We start from the raw sequence: 25,509 nt of genomic DNA on the forward strand, positions 1-25,509 counted from the left end.
ATTTATCTATGAAATTTCCACATGCATTTGTTCAACTTTATGAAGCAGAAGTACGCAGGCTATTTGCACACATTTTCTTTGCGCAAGAAAGAGAAAATACAGCGCACACGATTGTGGGCTGCACTTTGAAACTCGTTCTGGCGCCCCTGCCTTGTTGCCTTTATGATTTCCTTATAACTTTATTATACTAAATAGGAAATGCAAACAATGACATGCCCAACCCTGGAACTGACTGTCTCTCTCTCGTGCGTGCCTACGTTTCAAATTATGCCTACGTTTCAAATTATGGTAGCCTAAGGTAACGTTCAAGTTAGATCTGCTGCATGAAGGAGAGTGAGAGGAAACCCGTGTCCTGCTTTTATATTTGACAAATAGGTCCACCTCTTCTCACAGTTCCAATGCAAAATACATTCGAGGCTACACTCGAAACATTCGGGGCTGAAGCCACGGCAAAATCGGCTGGCGACGCCCCTGATAAGTTATATAAACTCACGCTATTGTATTATCATATTTGTTTGGTAATGGTTCAACTGCCTCTGATTGTTCTACTGACTTGGAAACTGCGTCATGGAAGCAGTAAGTCAAGTCGCATCAAAAGTAGTAGCAGAGCCCGTCTACGGAGAGCCTGGCCACTCTGTATTAAGTCCCATTGTACCGAATTTTGGTTGCAGTTCCACCAGAGTTCCACTGGGGGCGATGGCCATGAGTGCAAAATGAATGGGAGTCAATGGAGCTAGATGGCTAAATTTGTCTCTTTCACCTGATTGTCGTTGACAAATCTCAGATTTGATTGTAGTTTGTATAATTTCAACATGGGTTATAGGTCAAAAGTTTAATGAACGAGTACTTATGTCCTTTTGATTTCTTACAGGTTGGGTCGTTGTTGCCCATAACACGCTAGCATTGTGCTAATGAATGATGTCAACACGTTTGAAAGGCTTTTTAGAACAATTAAGTGACTTTAAAAAATATAATATTCAACCAAGTGTATTTTCTTTGTCTCCCCCTTCGAATACAATATTCAAATTACTTGAAAAAAAATTATATCCCGAGAAAAGTGGATTTTGAGGGGTACAGCTCCATAGATCTCCATTCATTCTGCACTCGTGGACAAGCGCCCTCATGTGGAACCACAGAAGGAACATTCTCTGGTAGTAGTGGCAGAACTCCCAAGTGACACCTTGTGGTTGTTTGTGTCAACTGCAGTTTGTGCCATTTCTGCTGAGAAAATGGGGTGCGTGATTCATGAAAGAACCCGTCCAAACTGGGACCCACAGAGTATGTTTACTTGGCCTAGGCTAACGTTACTCATTTCTGCATTAAATTGCATTTCTGGCCTAAAATTTAAAGTGTAGCCTGGCACACGAATCAAGCTTCCCAGTTGTAGTACATCCTAGAGTAGGCCTACATCGTAATCTGTAGAAAAAATGTGGATGACAAACCTAGCAAGCTGTATAAACTCTTGTAGTTGGTTATCAAGATACATAATATCAGAATGGTCCATCCTTAAGACTCAGTTTATGATTATCAACAGCAACAACACACCCTTTGCCTACAAAGTGTTCTAAGCTGTTTACTTGAAACTGTTTGGCTATCAACTATCCTTAAACTGAAATGAATAAAACACGAAATGTTGCTTTGTTTGCAATACTATAGGCTAGTATATTTAACTACCATTACAAATTTATGGTGCAACAATCTCACTTAAATATCTAAGTTGTATTGAACAATTGTACACATTCCTTGTTTTTGGTATAACTCTAACTTGTTTGCTTTTGTCTTTTAGGTTCCAGACCAGGCCAGACCAGTGTGGTGTTGACCGTGTATTACATTTCGTGTGTGCCTGTCTGTGTGCACATCCTGCCAACTATATATCGCTGACATTAACACTTACATTCATTCCTAAAAACATGTGACCATGTTACAAGGACACTGGGCCATGTCATGTAAGGAACTGCCTTACATGGTGCTGCCAAAAAACGGAAACATAGCCTACATTGCAGAGCCACTTCAACTTCATTATTTTATGGTGAATAAATGTTACACTACTGTGCACAGCCCCATGCTTCTCTGACGTGACTAAGCTAGCACATTAGCAACAGTTAGCTAACTATGCTAACATTAGTTATCTACAAGTGACAATCATTTTATACACAATGCGAGTTTCCAAGGAAGGCAGAGTCTCACAGTTTTAGGCAACTGATATATGGATGCAATTAATCATGTTCTCTAGGTCATTAGTTAAAATAAAGGTTCAAAAACCTAACTCAAAGCATATCTATTTGTCTCTTGTAATGAATATTTCTATGATGTGATGAGTACTAAACAATGGCAGGGAGACATGACATGAGGTGGATAGTAAGTGCTATCTTGTGTAGCCTAATTGCAATGGCACTCATATTCTAGCAGCGGCGGAAACACTGAGTAGGTGGAAGGTTCGGCAGAATCCGAATCCCATCAAAAAGCTTTAAGATTCGGCCGAAACCGAACCTTGGATTCGGTGCACCCCTAGAGCCAGATTGTATGCTTAAAGACTGAGACAGAGTAGATAGTTTAAAAGTTGAATGTAGATAGTGTAATTGATGTTGATAGACAGAAAGTTTAATGATGTTGATAGGCAGATTGTTTAATGGATGTTAATAGATAGTTTAATGGGTGGATAAGTGAATGGTTTGAAGAAGATGGATAGATAGAAAGTTGGATGGAATGTGCCTTATATCCTCGTAGAATGGAGAGACACAGACATAGTGCGCAAATTGAAGAAGGCAAGTGCCACGCCTCCCGTCATGACTACATTCTACAGAGGGACCATCGAGAGCATCGTCTCCAGCAGCATCACAGTGTGGGGCGGAAGCTGCACAGATCAGAACAGGAAGACCCTCCAGCGCAGTGTTAACACAGCTAAGAGGATCATTGGAGCACCACTCCCCTCCCTGCAGGACATTTACACCACCCGCCTCACCCGCAAAGCACTAATGATTGTCAAGGATACAACCCACCCTGCACACGAACTGTTCACCCTCCTGCCCTCCTGAAAGGCGGGTACAGGAGCCTCCGGCTCCCGCACCACCAGACTGGCAAGTAGCTTCATCCACCAAGCAATCAGGATGCTGAACACTCTACCCACTCTCCCATCACTGACAGCCCCCCCCACCCACCAGCCAGCCAGGAACCTAGGATCCCGTCTACCCTAACCCCCAACACCGCCCTGTGGAACTGCACTGTGACTGTGCAGCCTAACGTGTTGCTGCTTCACATCAAGCCTGATATACTTGAAATTACTGCATATCAATGTAAATATACAGGTCACACAAGCACAAGTTTAAACTTCATGTAACTGTTAAGACTATATAAATATACAACACAACTACCTCTATTTGTTTTTTTTATATACATGTCCTATATTTCTATTTTGATACATACATGTTCTATATTTCAGTCTTGCACTTTAATTTAATGTTTATTGTCTATGGCTATGTCTATAGTACAGTGGGCATCGCTTTCAAATGACCACTTCATTCGCGCATTACGCGGCGTGAAGCTGCGTGAAGCTTTAGTACCACTTTCAGCCACTGTGCGTCGCTCTGCCACTGTACATCGCTCTGCCTGCAGTCCCTTCTGAAGCAGGATCTACCATTAAACATAATTGTTGCCGAGAGTAATCCCAGCCTACGAATTCAATAACAAAATAAATCATGCATAATTAAACATTACCTCGATTTAGGCTACTTGGGTATGGCTTAAGGCTTGACTACACGGTGGTAACGAAAATCGAAATTTGCTGTCTACAATATTGTCAGTGTTGGGGTTAAAGCAACTACACAAATCAAAACAGTGGTGTGATAATTGAGCCAGTAGAGAAATAACTGTTCAGAATTCATCTGTAGCCTTGGGTAGGCTTCTGCAGAAAACAATGTTGTTGCCGATTTAATACTATCTGGCTAATCGTTTTTAACAGGCTACGCAATAGAGGCTTAGACAACTATGACCCACGCTTTGGTTTCAGAAATTAATTTGCCTTAATTCTTGACTGCAATGTAGTCAATTGACTGCTTGACATGTCATTTTTTATTTTTCTGTACAATAAACAAATACATCTGCTTTATGCCGCAGAATTACATTCATATTTGGCTGACTGCAGACGCCATACTTCCCTCCCCATATTCCAAGATTAAGATAGTAGCCTATACAAAAAAGCACTTCATACCATCATAAAAAATAGTTAAAAAGAATAGCTATTTGCAATTTGACAAAACACTGGTCCTCATTTTGCGAATGCGAGGGACGATATGAGCCTGTTGCATTTAGTTAGATGTCCGAAGTCACGCATAATGTTTGAAAACCACTGGCTCGTAATCACAATAATTTAACACACGACAGTTGGATAGCCTACTTCATCATGTGCCCATGCCTACATTTTTGTGAGTAGCATAGAGATCGTTAAAAACAATAAAGTATGGCTCTCCGCTTGGGACATCGAAAACTTATATTTTTAATAGACTACCGTCGAAGATGCTGACTTGCAAAAGCCTCGGGATAACACGCTATCTCCACTATCATCAGTCATGCCCCTTGATCAAAGTGGGGAATGAAATAAAAGTTTGAGAACCACTGGCTTAACAAGTTACCTGCAGTCCAGAACACAGAATCTGTTGCAATATTCTGATGATCGGCGATGATATCGGCAAATGTTTGTTTTCCAAAGTAAGAATTTCACTTCACCAGGCACCTTCGACAATACCTGGCCTACCTGGTATCATTACAAACATTATTCTGTGTCCTAAAACTGGCATATTTTATGGCATTGGGTCATGTAAGTTCGTTGCAAAATCTAGAGAAATGTGTGAGGTGGTCAGCGGGGGACAATTGAGACACACATTGGATTGTGTTATTACTTGAACATTCCACACTATCCACAGCTGTGGTAGGCCTATCAGGGGCAGGAGGATTACTGTCAGCGCAGGCTTTATATAAAATTCTTCAACAGAAGGCCTCGAATGTTGTCTTGTTTGTGGAGCGCTTTGCTTAGCTTCTGTAATCTCGGCTTCATTGAAAATGAGGGCTTCCCTCATTGACCCTCCGAGAATAAATAAAGGTTGAATGAATGAATGAATGAATGAATGCAGGCTTGCCCAAAATAAAGGCATGTGGTTTGGCGAGCCTACAGTAAATAACAGACCCGCCAGAATGTGCGCTATGATGCTTTTTTTTACGAGCAAGATGTTTTGGTACCCTACGACACTGCATGTTCTTAAATAACACTGATCATCAGTAATATTCGACCATTAATTTGGGTAAATGGGCAAGCGTGACCACCTTGATTGGCTGATTGGCTGATGATTGTAACGCTGGGCATGATTCCAAACACCTCCCCTTCACGATGATGAGTGACAGGTGACAGGTCTCAGAATGCGTCGCTACACAAGGACGGAAGATGATGAATAACTGGGGCCTTAGGCTATTCACAAAGGCTTTTATCTTACTACTAGGAGTAGGCTACTCCTAAATCGCACTTAAAGATTTTAGCTTGGAATTTTCTCTTAAAAGTTATTCACAAAGCCTTTCAGACAACTCCTAAACTAGGAGTGAGTCTTCGTGGCTATGGATGACGTCATTACTCATGCACGAGCTTGACTGAAGTGACCACCTTGATTGGCTGACGATTGTACCGCTGAATTCCAAACACCTCTCTTCCGATGATGACTGACAGGTGACAGGTCGGAGAATGTCGCGCTACACAAGTAGTCGCGAAGGACGGAAGATGATTAATAACTGAATAAAAAGGCCTAGCCTAAATGAATAAAGAGTAAGGCAAAACAAATAGCCTAGTAGCCTAATGAAACATAGACCTATGGATTGATGCAGTAGCCTACCTTTGCAACATTATTAAATGAATCTGTCACCATATCCCTAGGCTACGTTTGCAAAGAGGAGAACATTTTAATTTGATTCACAATGAAACGTTACATTTCATTTTACATGTTAACAATGAGTAGTTTTGGTTGTTGTTGGTGGCGTTATTGCATCCCTTTTATGAATGCAAAATTGTTCCCTCGCGATTGGAAGCTCCTGTTACGCATAGGCTACGCATTTCAAAACATCGCAACGTAAAATGCCACAAAAAAGCTGTTTATGAATAGGTCTTAGTGAGTTAGGAGTCCTCTCGACTTAAGCTGTCCCAGACTTAGGTGCTACTTTTAGTTCTAAAATGCTTCGTGAATTACTTTTTGTGAAAAAATTAGGAGTCCTAAAGTTAGGAGTGACACGCCCATTATTTTTAGAAGTTGCTCCTAAATTCGCCAGTTAGGAGCTACTTTTAGCCTTAAAATTCTTTGTGAATACGGCCCCTGAAAAAAAAGGCCTATCCTAAATGAATCAAGGCAAAACAAATAGCCTAGTAGCCTAATGAAACATAGGATTGATTTAGTATCTTTGTAACATTATTAAATTATTCTGTTACTATGCCTACATTTGCAAAAAAAGAAACATTTTAATTTGATTCACAATAATGTTACATTTAATTTACATGTTGACAAAGATTAGCCTAGTTTTGGTTGTTGTTGGCGGCAAGTTATTGCATGTTAGTTATGCCTACAATGCAAAATTGCTTCCTCACGATTGGAAGCTCCTGTAGCTGCATAGGATTTCAAACACGGCAAAATTCGCAGGTTTGTGATATAGGTCTGTGAGTAAGGAGTCCTCTTGACTTCTTAAGCTGTCAGAGGTGGGAAGGTGTGATGTTTGGGGGCAGGGCCGGATTAACTGGGCACAAATGTCTGATGGCCCCCCCCCCCCCAGCCAACGTGAATCGGGTGGTTAGTTAATAGGCCTATCGAAGATTTTTCCTGCCATCTAAGGCACGAGCATCTGTGAGGCCAAGCCTCACCAAGTAGCTCGTTTGTTTACAACTAACATTCCATTTAATTAAACTGCTTTATAGGCTATGCGAAATAGTTTTCAACATTTTGAATATTAGTGTCGGGTGAATTGAAATGTTCTCAAAGTAGCCTTATGGCTGAAAGCTGCTTGGGATCCCCGTCAAGCAATATAACCATACAAACGCCGCTTCCTGCACTCATTGTTTCAAAAGGAGTAATTTTGGCTTTGTCAGAACTGAAGAGCTGTGGGCGCACACGGCACGGTATGCCCAATGAAAATAAATTAACGCAACACAACACAGACCCTTTCTCTCGCCAGTCACTGACATGAACGAAAACACAGAACCCGCTTCTCTCACGGCAGTCACTGACAGTAACCTAGAATAAATGCATGGGGAAAAACACTTCCCATGACAAAGACATCGTAAAACACTGAAAGTTAATATTTTGTCACTAGCAACATTCATCTGTCCTTTGTCAAATGTATTATGTTCCAAGTACCCTATGCGTAATTCTGCTTCATAAAGTTGAACAAATACATTTGCTTATTTCACAGAAAAATATAAATAGCCAGTCTACAGTGCAGAGTTGGTAAGTTATGGTAGGCCAACTTGCAGTGAACATACAAACAGGGGAAATTATTTCTCTTGCAGCTGAGTAGCCTCAGGTGCGCACGTAGACATAAGGCCGAACATGCAAGCGCCAATCGTGCGCTCACGACAATCACGCCGTTAAACTTAAATAGGTTAACATCAATCAAGAGTTTATACGTGTGCTTTTAGAAAATATACAGTGGGGAGAATAAGTATTTGAACCCATGCTAAATTTGACTAAAAAGAGGAATATAAAAATCATCTGTTAGAAATTGATCTTTATGCCTTAATTAAAAAAATGAGTAACAATCCAACCTTTAAAGACACCAATTTTCTTAATAAATTCTTAAGAATTTATTGTAAATAAATAAATGTTCTTCCTTAAATTGCAATGCCATCGGAGTGAGGTATGTTAAATTCCCATAGAGGCAGGCAGATTTTTTATTTTTAAAGGCCACTTATTTCATGGATCCAGGATACTATGCATCCTGATAAAGTTCCCTTGGCCTTTTGGAATTAAAATAGCCCCACATCACATAAGTTACCCTTTACCATACCTCGAGATTAGCATGGTGTGTTTATCAGTCAGCCTATTAGCTGGTTTGATGCTCATTAAGTTCAATGTAAATCAAACCAGCTAATTAGGCTAACAGGTGGAAACACTCCGGCGATGGAAGGAGTTTGATCCTTCCCTTTGATAAAATTGATGTGCTTGGACGAATTGGCATGAGACTCTACTGTGCAAAAGTGACAAAATTCTTTATCTCGCCACACTTTGTTAAATTTACATTTCCCCATAACCCCAGCATGAAATGGGTAGCTAGGTAACGTACACAAACCTTGGCTTGTTGCTTGTGGTCTGTGTTAGTGCTGTAGCAAAGTGACGTGTTTGGACCTGCGTTGCGTTCTCAATTATTGGTTCCGCCACTCTGTATTTAGGCTACGTTAATTAATCAAAATAATAGTGGTTGACAAATTTTGAGGAGAATGCGATACGGAGAAGTTACACACTGCACAAATTTTAAGACCCAGATATCAAAATTCAAGACTTTTTAAGGTATTATTTCCAAATTCATAAATTCAATGTTTTTAAGACTTTTTAGACCCCGTGGGAACCCTGTTTAAAGTCTACTTTGATCTGTGTTTTTGCTTGGATTTTTTTTTGCTTGCATTAAAGACATACAAGTCACTCTATAATTATGTAACTGGAAGCCTTTATAAAAAAAGCCAAACAAATACCGGTAAATAAAATTAACTGGGTGCAATAGTTATATCATAACAAATGACTCACCTATGTCTCACAGTGAGAGATAAGAGAGGTGATCTCAGGACTCATGTGGCCAGTGGCCTTTGCAGCTTCCACAATGGCTCTGCGATATATCCCTTTCTTCTTGCGATTAAAACGCATTTGGAAAAATTCACAAAATGGGGAAAGTTTGGCGACAGACAACAGAGAGGTGGTGGGTGAGCCGAACCATGACACCTTTGCTTCGGGCCAAGTAGTCTCGAATTTCGCTGTCTCTTTACAAATACCACTAATGCTTAGGACTCTGGCTGGCCACCAGGGGAACCCATGGATTTTTCCCCAAACCACATCACCAACCGTAACTGCATGACCTTCTTCAGTCACAAACTTGGACATGCTACGTGTGTGCAGACGGACAGTGAGGGGTGGCACAGTCTTACTTTCTCCATGTGAGGTGGAGGAGACAGCAACATCATCCCCAGGGGCCAGGTCACACAACTCTGGTGATGTACGATCTGAATTTAATGATTTTGATTCATCCAAACTGTCACTACTACAGACAGAAATACTTGAGGAGTGAGTCTTTCTCTTATGAAAGTTGATTAGCAGGGTGAGGTCACCACGCCCTGCTTCTTCATATGAGCTTTCTGACCATAACTCCAATGAGGCCTTGTCTCCTGAATTATCCAACTGTGAATGTTCAAAACCAGTTCCTTTTCTACACTTGAGGTCATCAGTCATTAGCTTAGCTTCATACATAGAATCATATTTTTGTTCTTCACTAGCACAATGTGAATTCAAGTTAATCTTTGGTGATGATATTCCTTGGGGCTCCGGAGGTCTTGGAAATTTTAGTTTAGGAATGGATACTGTTAAGCCTGTTAGGGTTGGATCCATGGCATGCATGGTCTTTACAGTCACCTGATTGTGACCATGAATCCCAAGTCCATTTTGCAGTAACTGCTTTGGGCAGAATGGCTTGACTGAGCCATGTACTCTAGAAGGGATTTTCATGACCTCACCTTTACCTTGAGGAGTACTATATGAGATCTTTATCACAGGACTACGGGGAACCATATCTGAAGCAGGGGATTTTTCAACTTCTGTTTTGTCTTTTCTGAACCTTTTGCTAACATAACTGGGCATGTCCACTTTCCTTTTAGTCTCTCCAAAGGTGTCTTCATCATTATGTTTCAATCCCTTCATGGGGGATTCCTTAACATTTCTACCCTGAAGGGAATTCTCTTTCCTGGCTGACAGGTCTTCTGTTACATTTATGTCCTCATCACCATTGACCGTATTCTTGCACTTTTCACAAAGAACTTGACGCGGCCTCAAACGGATCGTACTCACAGTCAACCTTCCTGGCTCCCTAGTTCGTCTTTTCTTGTGCTTTATTGGTCGTGGAGGAGGCTGCGGTATCCACTGTCTGTAACTGTGACGAACCCAAAGTGGCTGAGGGAATGGGGCTCCTTCAAAATAAGACGGGTATGAGACCTGGCCAGCAAGCAATGGGACTGGTGAAGGGTCTGAGACATCTTGTTCAGGAAGGCCGTTTTCATCCTCTGCTTGCTGTAGTAGTGGAAAGGGCAGTTTACAGTCAGGTTCTTGGTTTGCAATCTCCTGGTTTGCAAATTCCTGTCTTGAAGGATGACGATCGTTTGAATTCACTGTAATGTCAGGTAAGCAGAAGAGCCCGGATCTACAAAGATAAAAAAAAAAAAAAAAAAAAAAAAAACAGAAGTTTAACTATGTTCAGTTTAACATTGCGCCCCATGGGCGTGTCAATTAAAAATACAGGTGTGGTCAGGCTCATGATCCAAAAATCACCATCTTAAAGCCACTAAAAATCATAACCCCACTGACCAAGAAAAAACAGGTCTAAAGCGGAAGGCGCATCCCAGGCAACGACTCATCTGCAGGATGAATATCCTTAGGATTTTTATTCAGTCATTTGAACATTATTGGTGTAAGTGTTGTTTTTCAGGCTTTGTTTTCAATTGTAACCCCATTTCAGTCAATAGTGAAAGTAAAAACTGTTTCGTCCTTCCCTAGGAGACCACAGTGAAGTTAGTTTCAGTTTGCCCGGAGTTCAAATAATAGGCGAGTGCAGATGCATGTAGGCTATACTTTGCTAGTCACACATTTAGTAAGTGGAATCCTGGTGTTGCACACGGTCTCGCGGGCAAGCAGATTCCTTCAGATGTGCTGTCAAAATACAAACACGCTGTTTGATGCTGCACTCCTTGCTCTTAAAGGGAATGACAGATGTCACTCTCATTGGTTTAAAGGATGTTAAGCCCAAAACATACCCATGACTAATGAAGAAACATAAGAACAACCCTTTTGAACAATGCGCCTGGCAAACTTATTATGCCGCCAAGATAGAGATTTTAGACACACCTCATACAATGCATTTCAGACCCTCAAGATAAGGTCAGTGGGTCCCATTTAGAAGTGGCCAAATCATTCACGCAATCATTCCCATGATTTACGCAGCTGCGTGGAATGTATTACAACTTTTCGCCACGAGGTGACAGCTTAAATCCGCTGTAGCATTGCCGGTAGGGCTGGGATAAACGATTATTTTTTAAACGATTAATCTAACGATTAATCTAGCGATTATTTTTTCGATGCATCGATTAATCTAACTATTCATTTTTTCAGTCCGATTCGATTTCGATTCGATTATCTCCCCATTAATTGACTAATAGCAATTTATACATGTTGATTTACATATATGAAATGGAAAAACATGAATTTCTTAACATTGCAATATGTTTATTGCTCTTAAAATTCCAAAATAAAAGACTATACAAGTGCAAAGTAATGCATTCTTTACATCGGGATTTTGCAAACATTCAATGTCAATAAAATGAGCCCTGCATGAGTAACGAAATTGACAAACAGCTGTAAGTAATCATGCTAAACCAGACATCCAAACAGCATTCTAACGTTAGCTTTAGAGATATTGCTTGATTGCATAAGCTAAATTAGTTTAGTCTCCTCAATGTAGCCTACTATGTTGTGATAGGACCTTAGCAGGGTTAACTTTAATGCAGCAGTTTTGAACAAATTTGCACAGCATGGTCAATGCATGCTAAAAGCCCAGTTTAATAGCGATTTAGCCCGCAGTGTTCTATGCAATGCTTCTATGTGGCAACAACAATCCTTCAACAATCGTGAATATTTTGGGGCAGCGGACTGCATTCAGACTAGCGATGGATTTTATCGTTCGTTGTCATGACACAGTTTGTGTCATTCAGTTCGCCAAGATGATTAGTTCTTCTGATTTGTTCATCAGTTCGTTCAGTCACGTATTCTGCACAATGTTGTTTTGGCAGCAAGTCAAGAACTTCCAAACTATCGTTCATGGTCACGTTCACAACGGTGAACACTACCATGGTCATGTAAAATCAACCACTAATATGTTGCTAGCAAGCTATGAACGAAGAGAAATGCTGATTCTCGAATGAGAGGAAGCAGAAGGAGGAACATGTTCCATGTGCCTTAACCAGATGACCTGAAATACTCTGGTTGACTTATTTAATAGAGTAAAAGCATAAAGATAGATTATTTTAAGATACAAAAATTGTATTCTTTAATAAATGACCTACAATGGCTATATTACTACTGCAGACTAGTCCAAAACAAAACAATGGTGCCCTCCAAGTAGCGCGGCTAACGTAGATTTGTTTTTGTTTTATTCATGGAAACGGTTGCTATGCTTTCCTGCCCCTCATTGACTAATTTGATGAGAACATCTTAAAACGCCACGCCTCGTCTCAATGGCTCTCTCGTCTGCGAGACCGTTATTAGCTACGTCAAAGTCATCGACTTCAGGCTTGACAATGTCCCAGTTGGCGAAGGTTAGTGCAGAATGGCACAACATGGGGTACAAAAGCAGGACTGACTTCCAAAGCTTTAAAAAAAAAAAAAAAAAAAAAAAAAAAAATAAACTCCACATTGCCTTCATCATCCCAAATGCCCACTCAATTACATTTCTAGCCTGTGCTTGCCTGTTGTTGTAGTGTGCATGAACAGGGTTGTCATGAGACAAATAGGCTCACTCAGGTCTGCACCATCCCCAAGAATGTTCCACCATGCAGGTGGGTACAAGCCCTCCATACACGGGACTGTTTTTAAGTATTCTGATGTTGTGTCAGAGCCAGGGTACCCTACAAAAACATTCACAAATTTGACCTGGTGGTCACAGATGGCCTGCATCTGTACAGAATAAAACAACTTTCTATTAAAACAACAGGCAGCATCAGCTAATGGTGGCTTTATGCAGATGTGGCAGCCATCTACCCACCACTTCCAGGTTCTGAGGATACACAATAACCCTCCGGAGAATGGCCACGACAGCCGTGCAGATCCGGTGGATGATGTCATGTACCGTTGACCGTGGTATATCAAAAGCCCTGGACACCACAGGGTAAGACGCTGCATGGGCAAGCCAATACAGAAACACAAGTACCTCTACGTGTCTCTGCCATCCATGGTCAGAGTCTGACCTCAGTGACGCAGTGAGCGCAGTGATGGTCTGCCGTGACAAGCTGAGATTCGGCTTCAGATCTCCATCACTGAAGTACAGCCACAGGATGGGAACAGCTTTATTCAGCGGGCAGTAGGATGTTGGACCCGAAGTCTGTCAATGAATTATTGCTTCTTGTTTTAGAAATAAGAAGCTATATTTTTTCCATATAAAATGTAAATGTTTCACTGTGAACTAATGAATGAACTCAATCCTGTACCTGATTAACATTCAGAATTAAGTGATAAAACTGTAACTGTCGGTGTCAACTATTTCATCAACCTGTTATCAGTTACCTGTAGCAACTATCAAGTATTTTAAAAGGTAACGTTAAAGTTGGTCGAAGTTGTGAGGTGTTTATGGTATCTGCAGACGCCTTTGTCCAAGGTGACTACAATAACTTTTATAATTGTTGCACAACACAACGTGGTAATAAATTAGCTTGCTCAGTCAATTAATTAAGTAATGTGGGGTTCTTGTTTTTATCTCGTATTGACAGTCAACAACAGCCTCAATTTAAAACACTGATGAAGAGAATACAAACATGTTTTACCCAGCTCCTAGAAAAATGCATTAAAAACTGCCTGCAAGTTGCTCTTCACGACTTCAACGCCTTCTGGTGGTGATATCAAGTGCCATTCTCGTTGCCTAGGACATTTTCCAAAAATACGTTCAATCGGATCAATCAAAACAAGGCGAATGACCGGCTCTGAGGTAAATTCTCCGAGGTGTCTTTAAATGTTCACTGCATCCGTCAGTGTGCATCATGTGTGGGTGCGTCACATGTAATCATCAGGGGTCAAAGGACTGGCAAGATGGCTGCCCAGTACGTCCGAATTGTGTGCTTACTACTTACTCGCATACATAAAGAACATACTAAATTGACAGTAGAACGTTCTTAACCGACGTTTTTGAACTATTCTTTGACTAACTTATATTGCCCTTCTGTGCTTTTATTTGTTATTATTGTTTGGTTTTGTTTATGTAAAGCACATTGAATGACCTCTGTGTATGAAATGTGCTATATAAATAAACTTGACATTAGTATACTGATTATTCGGATGCAGCCTATATGTTTCCTTTGTCATTCAATAATAATGGTCATTGTAAAAATTTGAAGTCAACAGGAAAGAACATATAATAACAACATGTTGCTGGATATGAAAGCACTACAAAAACTGTCAGCATTCCTACCCAAAAAAAAGATTCGCCCACTATTACTTCCATTTAAGAAAAAGAATGGCCTGATATGAAGGTTATCCGTTTTGAAACATGTAATTAATACATTAAATAAAAAGGTTAATGAGCTGGGCGATAAAAAGATAGCGATATTGCGATAGACATGTAATCGATATCAATAAAAAAATATGTTCGATAGAACATTCAATAATTAAAAGCAACACACACCTCCCGCCTTATGATGTCGAGATAAATATATCTTGCATTGTTTCAAGGTTCAAAGTGTTTTGTCATATACAGCAAGGAAAACAGGTTTTCTCTGTGCAATGAAATTCTTTCATTGCTGTCCACACTGATGCCGAGTTTATATATAAAAGCGTACAAATACAAACAATAGATACAATACAATAAGTAATAAGAGCAATGGCAAAAGTATCTGATATAAAGTGCCAGATGTGCATGCAATGAGTGTTGTGCAAAATGCAGGTAGGTGCGGTGTGGGTGGGTGTAAAAGTACAAAAAGTACGTTATCAGGGTGGTCTGTGGATTCCTGTCAACTGTTAAGGAGTCTGATCACAGAGGGGAAGAAAGAGTTTTTTAGGCGTGATGTTATGCATTTCACACTTCTGTACCTCCGGCCTGAGGGTAGAAGTGTGAAAAGTCTGTGTTGTGGGTGGGTGGGGTCTTTGAGCATGGAGGCAGCTCTCCTGTGGACACTGCGATGGTAGATGCTCTGCTGAGAGGGAGGTAGAGTCCTGATAATCCTTTCAGCAGTCTTAACCACTCTCTGCAGGCGACTGCGATCCGCAGCAGTAGTGCTGCCATACCACGCTGTGATGCAGCTGGTTAAGGTGCTCAACAATGCAGCTGTAGAAGTTGCTGTGGGTGACGCCCAAACTTCCTCAGCCTCCTCAGGAAATACAGCCGTTGTTGGGCCTTCTTAACCAGCTGTGTGGTGTTCAGTGACCAAGTGAGGTTTTCACTGATGTGAACACCCAGGTATTTGAAACTGCTCACCCTCTCCACTTCAAGCTCCCAGATAAACAGTGGTTGATGTGGTCTACTTTCCTTCCTTCCTCCATCATCTCCTTTGTCTTGTCTGTGTTTTTGTTGTCCTCACACCTTTGCTAGGTTGCTAGGTTACGGGGACGCTGGCGAGACACGTCGCTTTGTCTGGCATCATGTTTTTGTTTGTTTTTATGTAATGTTGGTAATTTTATGTAATGTCATGTTTATTTTTTGTATTGATTCGTCTAGTTAAATGTTTTCTCTCTTTATTTACGTTATTTTTGATAGTTTTTGTGTTATTCTCTTAGTCCTTTTTACTGCTTTCAAGTCGGCTGATGTTTTTAACGTCTGTCCATTGGGAGCTTGCTATGGCTACCTTTTGCCCTGGGCTAGGGACCGATATTTAGCATTTTTATAATAATTGGTATCGGTCATTTTTTCCACCGATAAGCCGATATTGAAATGGATAAAGAATGAAACGCGCTACTTTGTCTATAAAGCGTCTCTCACTCCCTGCATTTGCTACTCTGTGGTCAAGAGCATTGTCCCGCCCACTACACCGTCTGATTTGTTAGTTAGCACGAATGCAGCCAATCAGGATCGAAGACTGAACACAGACAAAAGTTTAGGATTCTCACTGAGGCAGACTGTAGACTGGGCTTCAGCTGTACGGAGCCATTTTTCGACGGTAAGGAAGGTAGCCTACATTGCTGAAGTTGCAATGAATCACAATCATCTACACTGAAGTCACAAAAACACCACTTTGTAAGCTATTGTCTCTTTGATCCGGATCAAGGAGTAAAGCACCCACTTCCTTCATTTAGCGAATTCCCGATTGATGCACGCATTGCTTACTAGTTAGCCTACAAACTCGGTGCTGCGTGTCGGGAGTTCTCTGCCTCCGCCTCGCTCGTTAATTGTGAATAACGGACACCACGGCGACATAGTACAGACAAGTCCTAAATTATGCAATAGCTTAACGCCAAAACGCCTAATTGCTCCTTTTTTTTTGAAACGGACTGTCAGAAAAGACAACATGCACCCAGGGCCAGCCGTAATTTAATCCGACCTGAACTAAATCGGCCCTGAGCTTTAGGCTCTCAAAAGTGTAGCTTGTAGTCTACACATGGACACAAATTGCATACTTAAATAGCCTAAGAACTATTTTAAAACTGTTTTGTTAAACCATTCAACCGTAACACTTGCCATCACGCACGCACCTCTTCCTCTCCCTCTCTCGTGCACTCACACACACGATGGCAAAGCATCTTCTTTGTGACAGGTCCCTTAACAAGCACATAGCCCATTGTGTAGGCCTAGTCTATGAAAATAATTGCCATCACTTAGCTCTTGGATTAACATGATACACAGGATTTACACTTGCAAGTGATGCAAGTTGATAGACAATTGTGTATCAAAAGAAGAAAGAAAAGTTTGCATAATTAAATGCTTTTGAATTAATTTTTTGCAGCATATCGCCTTTACTACCTACCCCCCTTTTTGACAACTGACATATCGGTTTTACATATCAGTTATCGGCCTCCTGTTTTGGTAATAATTGATATCGGTATCGGCCCTGAAAAAAACCTATCGGTCGATCCCTACCCTGGGCCTCTTACATCCTTCCCATCCATCTGTGAGCCGGTGCTGCACTTCGCTGTCTGGTCGAGGGGATTTCTCGGGACAGCAGCTGGAGCTACTCTGCGAAAGATCTGCCGAGGCTGCCGAGCTGTTTCTGACCTGTGAGCTGCCATGCCAACTGCCTGGATTAAGCAGACTAACGTTAACGTTAAAGAACTCTGCATTACAAGATCGCCCACGACTTTCGGACTGGTATGCTTCCAGTGATCTCCAGACTAACGAGCTTGGGGAAGAAATAACACTAAATAGTCTAGGCTACATTAAATAAATCCACAAATAAAAGGCGAACTATAATTACATTAATTACCCCTTGCGTTATGAGCGTATTCTCTCTTTTACAAAGTAGCCTATGCACAGCTGTTCACGAAGACGATTGTTTTCGTCACTTACCAAGGCACTCGCAATTTTGTCCAAACACCGCAACATTTTCGCAAATTTGACCAATCATCGTAGTTTCACCGTGAAATTTCACCTACCACAACAGTCCCTCGCGCAGAATATTGAACCAGATGGCACACTTACTTCTGCACCTTCTGCATATGACACCAAAGACTGCACTACATGTTCGTTCCTCTGCAGTTTTGATGACAACAAATAGAAGGCTAACGTTAATGATCTGCTTACTTGCATCTCTCAACCTGGTGTTGCTAACCTACCTAGGCTATGAAAGTAAGTTAATTAAGGCCTACTTGGTTTAGTGACATTTGAGTAGGCTATGCAACCCATTGGCAACGTTTACCTGGATATGTCCTTTTAGCTTATGTCATGTTTGCTAGCTTGTGGGCTTAGTTTGAGTAGTGCTACCAAAATCATAGAAATTAATAAAATTGCAAGACATTTACAGTACCTCTTCTATGATCCAAGAATGATTTTATTCGAGTTGTTTTTTTTTTTACATTTATTTTAACTAAGGACATAGAAGACATTCCCAATTGCATCCACATATCATAATGCACTATGCAAAAAGTGATTTACACTCGTAGCCGAACACAGTGAGATGCAAGCCTTCCAATCCACTCAGAAATGTAATTAGGCTACTCTCACGTCCTTAAAGGGGCAGGCAGTCAATTAGACGTACACAACCAATGTAATGACATTAAACAGAAGTGTAGTCAAATAGTTTACATCAATATGAAATTACTAGATACTTACTTGGCTATTAGTAGTTATGCAGGCCACAGACTATGAATTATTAAAAAGATATGAACCTAATATGAATTACAAAATATATGAATGTATTGAAACATATGACATGATGCAATCTCTTTAGGTGACTGTCTTTTTTGGACAGTTCTACAAAAGGTTATACTGCTTTGTGAATTACCGCAGTCAAAGCATTTTCACAAATAAAGTAGGCCTACTTTGATTTTCTGTAATCCTTACGGTTTACCTTTGATTATCCTTTTTTAATAAGCATCAAGATTATCAGTGTGATTTTGGTCTTACTAACCTTAATTGCCCTAAATTAAAAAAAAAAAAAAAAAAAAAAAAAAAAATCAACTATTTTTGCAATTTTCCCTTCCTCCCGCAATTTCTCCACAAGAAACAGCTAAAAACACCGCAACTTCCATCCAGGCATTTTAGGTCGAAACAGTCTCAAAAAACCTCGTGAAATCCTGGAGGGACTGATTTTCTACCTATCCCTTACTGCCACTGGGAAAAAAAAAAAAAAAAAAAAATTCCCTACCGACCCATGGCCTCAACTGACAACCAACAGGAACCAAACCTTTTTTTTTTTTTTTTTATGCCCTGAGGTCTTATTGCCAATCCTGACAGACTGAGGCCTGCCAGTCAAGAAGTCTAGGAGCCAATCACAGAGGTCGGGGTGCAAGCCAAGTGTAAGCGGTTTGTGGGTGAACTAGTATGTATTGTAGCTAGTATACAATTCTACCAGAGTAGACGATAGTAGTACGAAGCAGGCCTACCTTAACACAGACCATCATTGAGTCCTTCTCTCTCTCTCTCTCTCTCTCTCTCTCTCTCTCTCTCTCCAGACGCAGCAAAGAGTTAGTGTCAAGTATCCACTATTGTTTAGCTATTGCATTTGTTTGTAACTGATGGATAATTTGTAGCACGGTATAGCAGAGCTGAATAAGGTACTGCCTATATAACCACAATTGTCACCCACATCACACATTGAAACTCATGTTGCTCCACATTATAGGTTTTTAAGAACTGAATGTATTCAACTGTATAACTGAATGTATTCGTTATTTGTGGTATTGGTTGGTATATTTTGTTACTGTTAAAGCCTATTGTGCAAGCTTGCTATTTGTGCCCAATAGATTCCAATTTTTGTGACCATTATGATCATCAAGTGATATGGACCACATTAATTACTGACATGCTACCTGATAAACGGGTCAAAAACGGACAGGGGCCGGATTAGTTTTTTGAATATCTATCCATAAATTGCAGGAAGGTCTGTCTGTCTGTGTGTCTGTTCCTCACATATCTGTCGAACCGTTGGCCTGATTGATTTGAAACTTGCCAGGTGTCTCGCTACGGGCACGATAGGCCTGCACGATTCGGGGAAAAATATGAATCACAATTTTTTAGCTTAGAATTGATATCACGATTCAATGCCACAATTTTTTTTTCTCACGAAGTGTAATGTTTATTGCACGCATAAACCATAACAATACAAAACAACTTAGCAGTACCAAACATAGATTTTTTTGCCACCTTTAGCACATTGTGCATCCCCACAAGCCTCTAAACATGGAGGATTCAATGAATAAAGAAAACACTAGCCATTTAAGTACAGTAGGCTACCAAAATTAGTATAACACATTTAACTAAATATGGTCATGATACAGGCTCTATCTGAACTCCTTGAACATGTCCTTACATAAAAAAAACTAGTCAATCAACATGCTGCAGCTATAGCTTCAGACTTTGTCACTTGCCAATTTAAAAGGTGCTCTAAGCGATGCTCGGTAACGTCACTTCTGTTGACTTTCAAACAAAACAGAAAGCTAGCTCGCTACTTCCACCCCCTCCCGTGCTGCTCCAGTGCAATTTAAACTCTCCTAAACGCGCATCTCGTCTGTGATTTGCTGGAACAGTTTGTATGGGCTAGGTTTGCCCAGGTTGTTTTTGCTGCTGTTTTTGGAGCCTGGGCTGTCCACAGAGATCGCGTTGTTTTACAACAGGGGTCTCCAACCTTTTTGGTAATGAGGGCTACCTGAAGACCCGAAATCATATGGGGGGGCTACTCATTTGAAACAAACAAACCCTCACCCCTTTTTTGTGAGGGTAGTCCTCCTAAATAATAGGCCTATGTGATTTTTACTTTTAAATTTATCAATATTCTGTAGGCCTATAAGTCTTTATATATTAAGCAATTGTATTTTCATCTGATTCTTCAATACTTTAATATCAATATGCAACACTACCAACATATTTGTTCAGTTTGTTCATTTCAAAGTTTGCATGGGGAATCTCATCTTAATTTTTTAACAACAAAAAAAAAAAAAAAAATATATTTTTGTGCAATTAATAATTTGGTTTACAATTTGTACCCAATTTATACCCACCCACCATTATGAATTCAGGGGTTGTTTAAGTTCTGATTTCAGTGGACAATTCGGTTTTAACATTTCAGTAGTAATCACCCACACCACCCTAACATATGAAGACTCCTTTTCAAGTTATTGCACACCTGAAATCTCTCCATGATCTGACAAAAAAGGTAATGCACAGTCCTGCTCAGTCAAGCATGCCACAAAAGTTTCAGCGCTATTATATGGCAGTAGCCTACGGAGGAGAAAAGGCCTGTGAGCCAAAGCAATCGTTTTTCAGTCCTTGAACAATCATGCAAGAACCGTATTTGACGAACATAGAATGTCCACAGAACATTTGCAAAGATATGCTTCCATTGGCTACACCAGACGAGCAAGTTTTTTCCCCTTTACTGTCTATGCATGCGAGCAGCGTGTATGCGCTCCGCTTCCGTTGTCGTTTAAAGATTGAATGGGAAACGGATTTGGAGCCAAAGGCTAAAATTTAACGCAGCTACAATTTGTAAGGCATCACCAATAGCAATTTAATGTTACAGATGTATGGCTACATACATTCTTAAAATGGTTCTGGTCTAGACTTAAACATCTATTGAAAACTTCACAATGGAGCGTGTTTTTAGAGCGTGATCTGCAGGCGACCTGAAGGCTATTTTTAGAAGGTGCACTGGGGACGTCTCATAGCTGTTCCGCGGGCTACCTGGTGCCCGCGGGCACCGTGTTGGAGACCACTGTTTTACAGTGTTCAGGACACAGACAGCTAGCGATTGGTTAGGTGATGTTTGCAGTAAGTGACATAAAATGTTTTAGCCTAAAATTGTGTGGCATCGCATAGAGCACCTTTAAGTACAGTATCAAAAACAGAATGATCTCTTAGCACACTCTTGAACTGCTTGCCTTTTAGAGAATTAACATTCAACTGGCCATGTAGTTCGGTTTGAGACTAAGTGGTTGGCGGATTCTCATCACTAGTACCCAATGTTTTTTGCAGTAGCCTACCCTAGGCTACAGAACATTTCTTAAAAGTTATTTCTCCACCACTGGCTCATTTTATCAAAACGGGTGCTTTCTTTACATCCCCCGCCACCTGTGGTTGTATAGAGTAACCTATGAACATATTGATCTCAATGGTGCATTTTGCCCATGTTCAGGGTGGAATAAAAAAAGAAAGATTTGTATAAGACAAGTCCAATTGGTGTTTTTAAAAAGAAGGGATCATGGAGAATAAAGAAAAAAATATTTGTAAAAATCTTTGTATATTCCCACAAGGTGTTTGGGCGCTCTGAAAATGAGAACCAAAATGATATTTCAGACTTGTTAGGTCTGCTGTTCAGACCCTGAAGGATTTTTTTTCTGTTCATTGCTTTTTGAGAGAGTGTTTCTACTTACCTCAGTAAGGAAAATAAATCAAGAGCCTATGTTGAGTACCAATAATGTCTTCTGAAGGCCTAAACAGAGCCCAGCCAAAAACTCCAATACAATTTTGATCAACTTTGAGGGACAGCTATGACCATGCAGATCATCCAGACCAAACGTGGCGATTTTGCTACACTATTCATATTTCTGTACCAGCCACCTCCCCCCATAAAACGGTCTGTATCTTGGAAAGTATTGATCTTACATAAAAGTAATTTTACAGTGTGTCTCCTGGGTAATATAGGTACACCTGGTAATTTTTTCAGAATTTTTTGAGACCTAAGTGCGTGGGCCCTGGTTGAATTGACGTGGAATGACCCATTTGTATGTCGCTTTGGACAAAAGTGTCTGCCAAATCCCATAACCATACATTTGGAAAAATTGACTCAGTGGTCGGTTCATTGAGGAAGGAAATTTCATCAGTATGTGACGATCTGACGCGCTAACTTCCTCTACTAATGCTCTGCGGGCAACATTGGACTTGCATGCTAACTGAATACAGGGCTTAAATTTCACTGTGGGATTGCGGGTATTGCGCATAATTTGTTCAAGTCCCGCAACTCTAGCCATCATAATGCGAGAAATTCCCGCATACACTTTTACAGCCTGTCTGATGACGTTAATATAATCATGAAGTGGCGTGAATGCGGTGCTATTGACCGCACGGATCAACTACCGAGTTGAATTGAACATAACCTCATGCAGACGCAGAGAGAGAGAGAGAGAGAGAACCACTTTGCGCTTACGCAAATAGGCTGCGCAACCATGGCAAACTTTTACATCTGGAAAGAGCTCCTTGGTAACTATCCTGCTAGCTCAGGTCACGTCAACACTTGATCCCAGAAAGATTGTCTTCGACTTGTTCGTTTTTTTGAACATTTATTGTATCTAATGACATAGAAAACATAATAATTTGCATCCACATATCCTTATGCACTATGCACAACTTTTATTCACTAGCGACTAGCCTAAAACCGTCAGGCTGAAGGGAGGCTAATTACTCTCATGTATTTTCTTAAAGTGACAGGCACTCAATTACACCTACTCATCACCAATGTGCACTCAATTAGACCTACACACCACATTAAATGCCTAAGTGTTATAGACTAAATACACTCTATATGAATTTAAAGATATATGAAATAGAAACATATCACATAAGCAATCATTTTCAGTGTGTGTTTGTGTGTGTGTGGAGAGAGTCAAGCAGAATCTAGGATGTCCACTGTTGTGAATGATCCCACTACAGTATATATTACTGATGACGTCAGGGTGGTGGGGGCACCAAAATCAAACACTTTTTTAAAAAAGTATCGAAGAAGTATTGAAATCGCAATTCTTGACTTGGTATCAGAATTGACCCCCAAAAAAAAAAATAAAGAAATTCCCCCTACATGAATAACCGAATTGGGAAATCATCTCCCCCCCCATTTTGAAAAATGAATTTTAAGCCCTGCGACTAGGTGAACTTGAAAATACTGCTTTGTTCTGCGGGGATTCACACCTACAGACCACCATTGATACCCTGGTCGGTGAGGTATCGTCACTGAAATCCAAATGCGAGGAACTGGAGAGTAGATCTAGGCACTGTCTGCCATTATAATTTATTTGCCTCGGGTGTACTTTGGAGTGGGTAAGACGTTTTTTAGTGGCAGGCCAACACATACTGATGACTTGCGCTAGCCTAGCACCTGCGAACTCTGCAACTAGAAGAACTGGATGAAACATGCTGAAAACGGTCTCCACTGATAAATATCACACTTGCTAACTTGGAAATGAGGTCCTATGTCCAAAGTCCTGAACACTGTATATTTTACATCATATGTTTTGCATTTTCATGCACTGGTAATTCCTCGGAATTACGGGTTTTAACTAAGTTTATGTATAAGTAAGAATATACTCTTTTGATCCCGTGAGGGAAATTTTGTCGCTGCATTTATCCCAATCCGTGAATTAGTGAAACACACACAGCACACAGTGAACACACAGTGAGGTGAAGCACACACTAATCCCGGCGCAGTGAGCTGCCTGCAACAACAGCGGCGCTAGGGCCGTGAGGGGTTAGGTGCCTTGCTCAAGGGCACTTCAGCCGTGCCTACTGGTCGGGGTTCGAACCGGCAACCCTCCGGTTACAAGTCCAAAGTGCTAACCAGTAGGACACGGCTGCCCGGCACGGCTATGTAGCCTACTCATATGGAGGCTTGTGAGTGGATCATGAGGAGATGTTTGCTGAATGTGACAAAAAATGTTATGGGCTAACTTTACATGAATAAAAAGCATACTATCGCCGACTGCACCTTTAACATTTCAAAGGGCTGTAGTTTCCAAACATTGATTTCAAAACATGATTTTAAAAAATGTCTAATTTATGTCTAACCCTACTAGTGAAATACGGTGACCCAGAGCCATATAAAGGTACCTTTATATGGCTCTGCTGTGACCTATAAAAACAAGTGAATTCGTATCCGACTGGATCAAGGCTGGTCAACATCGACCCTGCATGTTTGGCCTTCACAATTAGAATGTTTTGTTGGAAAATTGGCCCAATCTTGCAATCTTCAGTCCACACCGTTAACTACTGGTGTTACAACGAAACTTGATCAAACATTAAATAAGATTCCCAGAGTGTCCAGCCATTATTAAGTCCTCCTCGGACGTTTTATCGGCTTGACCGACAATGGGATCTGATATTCTCTTCGGTTTCACCGTTTCTACGAAGGTCATCTTCCAAACTGATGCATGTGTTTACATCTGTGTTGAAGTTAAGCAAGACGGTGTTGAAGATAAAGAAAACAAAGCTACCCTAATGTTAATTAGCTAGGCAATGACTGCTTTAACTATCCAGCTAGCTCGGGCTTTGTCTAGCAAATGGTCATGTGGGCCAAACAGAATTCAGCGGTTTTAACACTGTCAATAACGATGACCGTATCTAATGTCTAGACATTTATGTTAACAGTTGAAAACAGCCATCATATCTAACATAATCTGTCCAATGTTAGACTTCGATTAACGTTATTCTGTTAAGTTACTAACGTTTGCAAGTAACGTTGGGCTAGGCCATAAATTAAATTGGCATTTAACTTAACGTTAAGGTTAGGGCGTAAACACAGAGGTGGACATGCAAATTGGAGAACACTAAACTTACTTTTTAGTAGAGTCAAGTAATATGCCCGTGTAGCTCCTTTCTTGATATGTTAGCGTGACCACCAATGTATCATTTAGTATTTGCTCAATAGTCACCGGTATCCGTGAGCCGGCCCGCAGCTCCTCCGTTAAAGCCATGGTTTTCTGAGTGGGTTTGTTTAGTTCTAGTAACGTACAATTCGAACCACGTCGCGGAACCGCTGTGTCAACCTCACAACAATTCGTTCTTGTGAACAATTCCCGTTCCTTTTCACCAGCGCATAAAACGACAACGATTTACCAACGCAAAACAACTCAAGCTACTACTTCCTGCGGTCAACAGGGCGGAGCTAAGTTCGCCTACAAA

General features: G+C 40.7%; 1 protein-coding gene across 3 annotated transcripts in view; it reads right to left on the reverse strand.

Annotated features, from left to right (window-relative positions):
* pwwp2b (PWWP domain containing 2B) overlaps positions 1 to 25,509 on the reverse strand; it is a 38,538-nt gene extending 13,029 nt beyond the window's left edge. The window contains exons 1-2 of one of the 3 annotated variants that reach the window (XM_048269781.1): positions 25,165 to 25,509; positions 9,158 to 10,419 (exon numbers count right to left, since the gene is read on the reverse strand). In XM_048269781.1, the coding sequence (XP_048125738.1) occupies positions 9,158 to 10,419; positions 25,165 to 25,301 (1,399 nt within the window). In that variant the 5' untranslated portion in view covers positions 25,302 to 25,509. Of the gene's footprint in view, positions 1 to 8,762; positions 10,420 to 25,164 lie in introns of all 3 variants that reach the window. The other 2 variants (XM_048269782.1, XM_048269780.1) reach the window with 2 other exon arrangements.

Source organism: Alosa alosa, chromosome 18 (genome assembly GCF_017589495.1).
Source record: "Alosa alosa isolate M-15738 ecotype Scorff River chromosome 18, AALO_Geno_1.1, whole genome shotgun sequence".
In the NCBI taxonomy this organism is placed as follows: Eukaryota; Metazoa; Chordata; class Actinopteri; order Clupeiformes; family Clupeidae; genus Alosa; species Alosa alosa.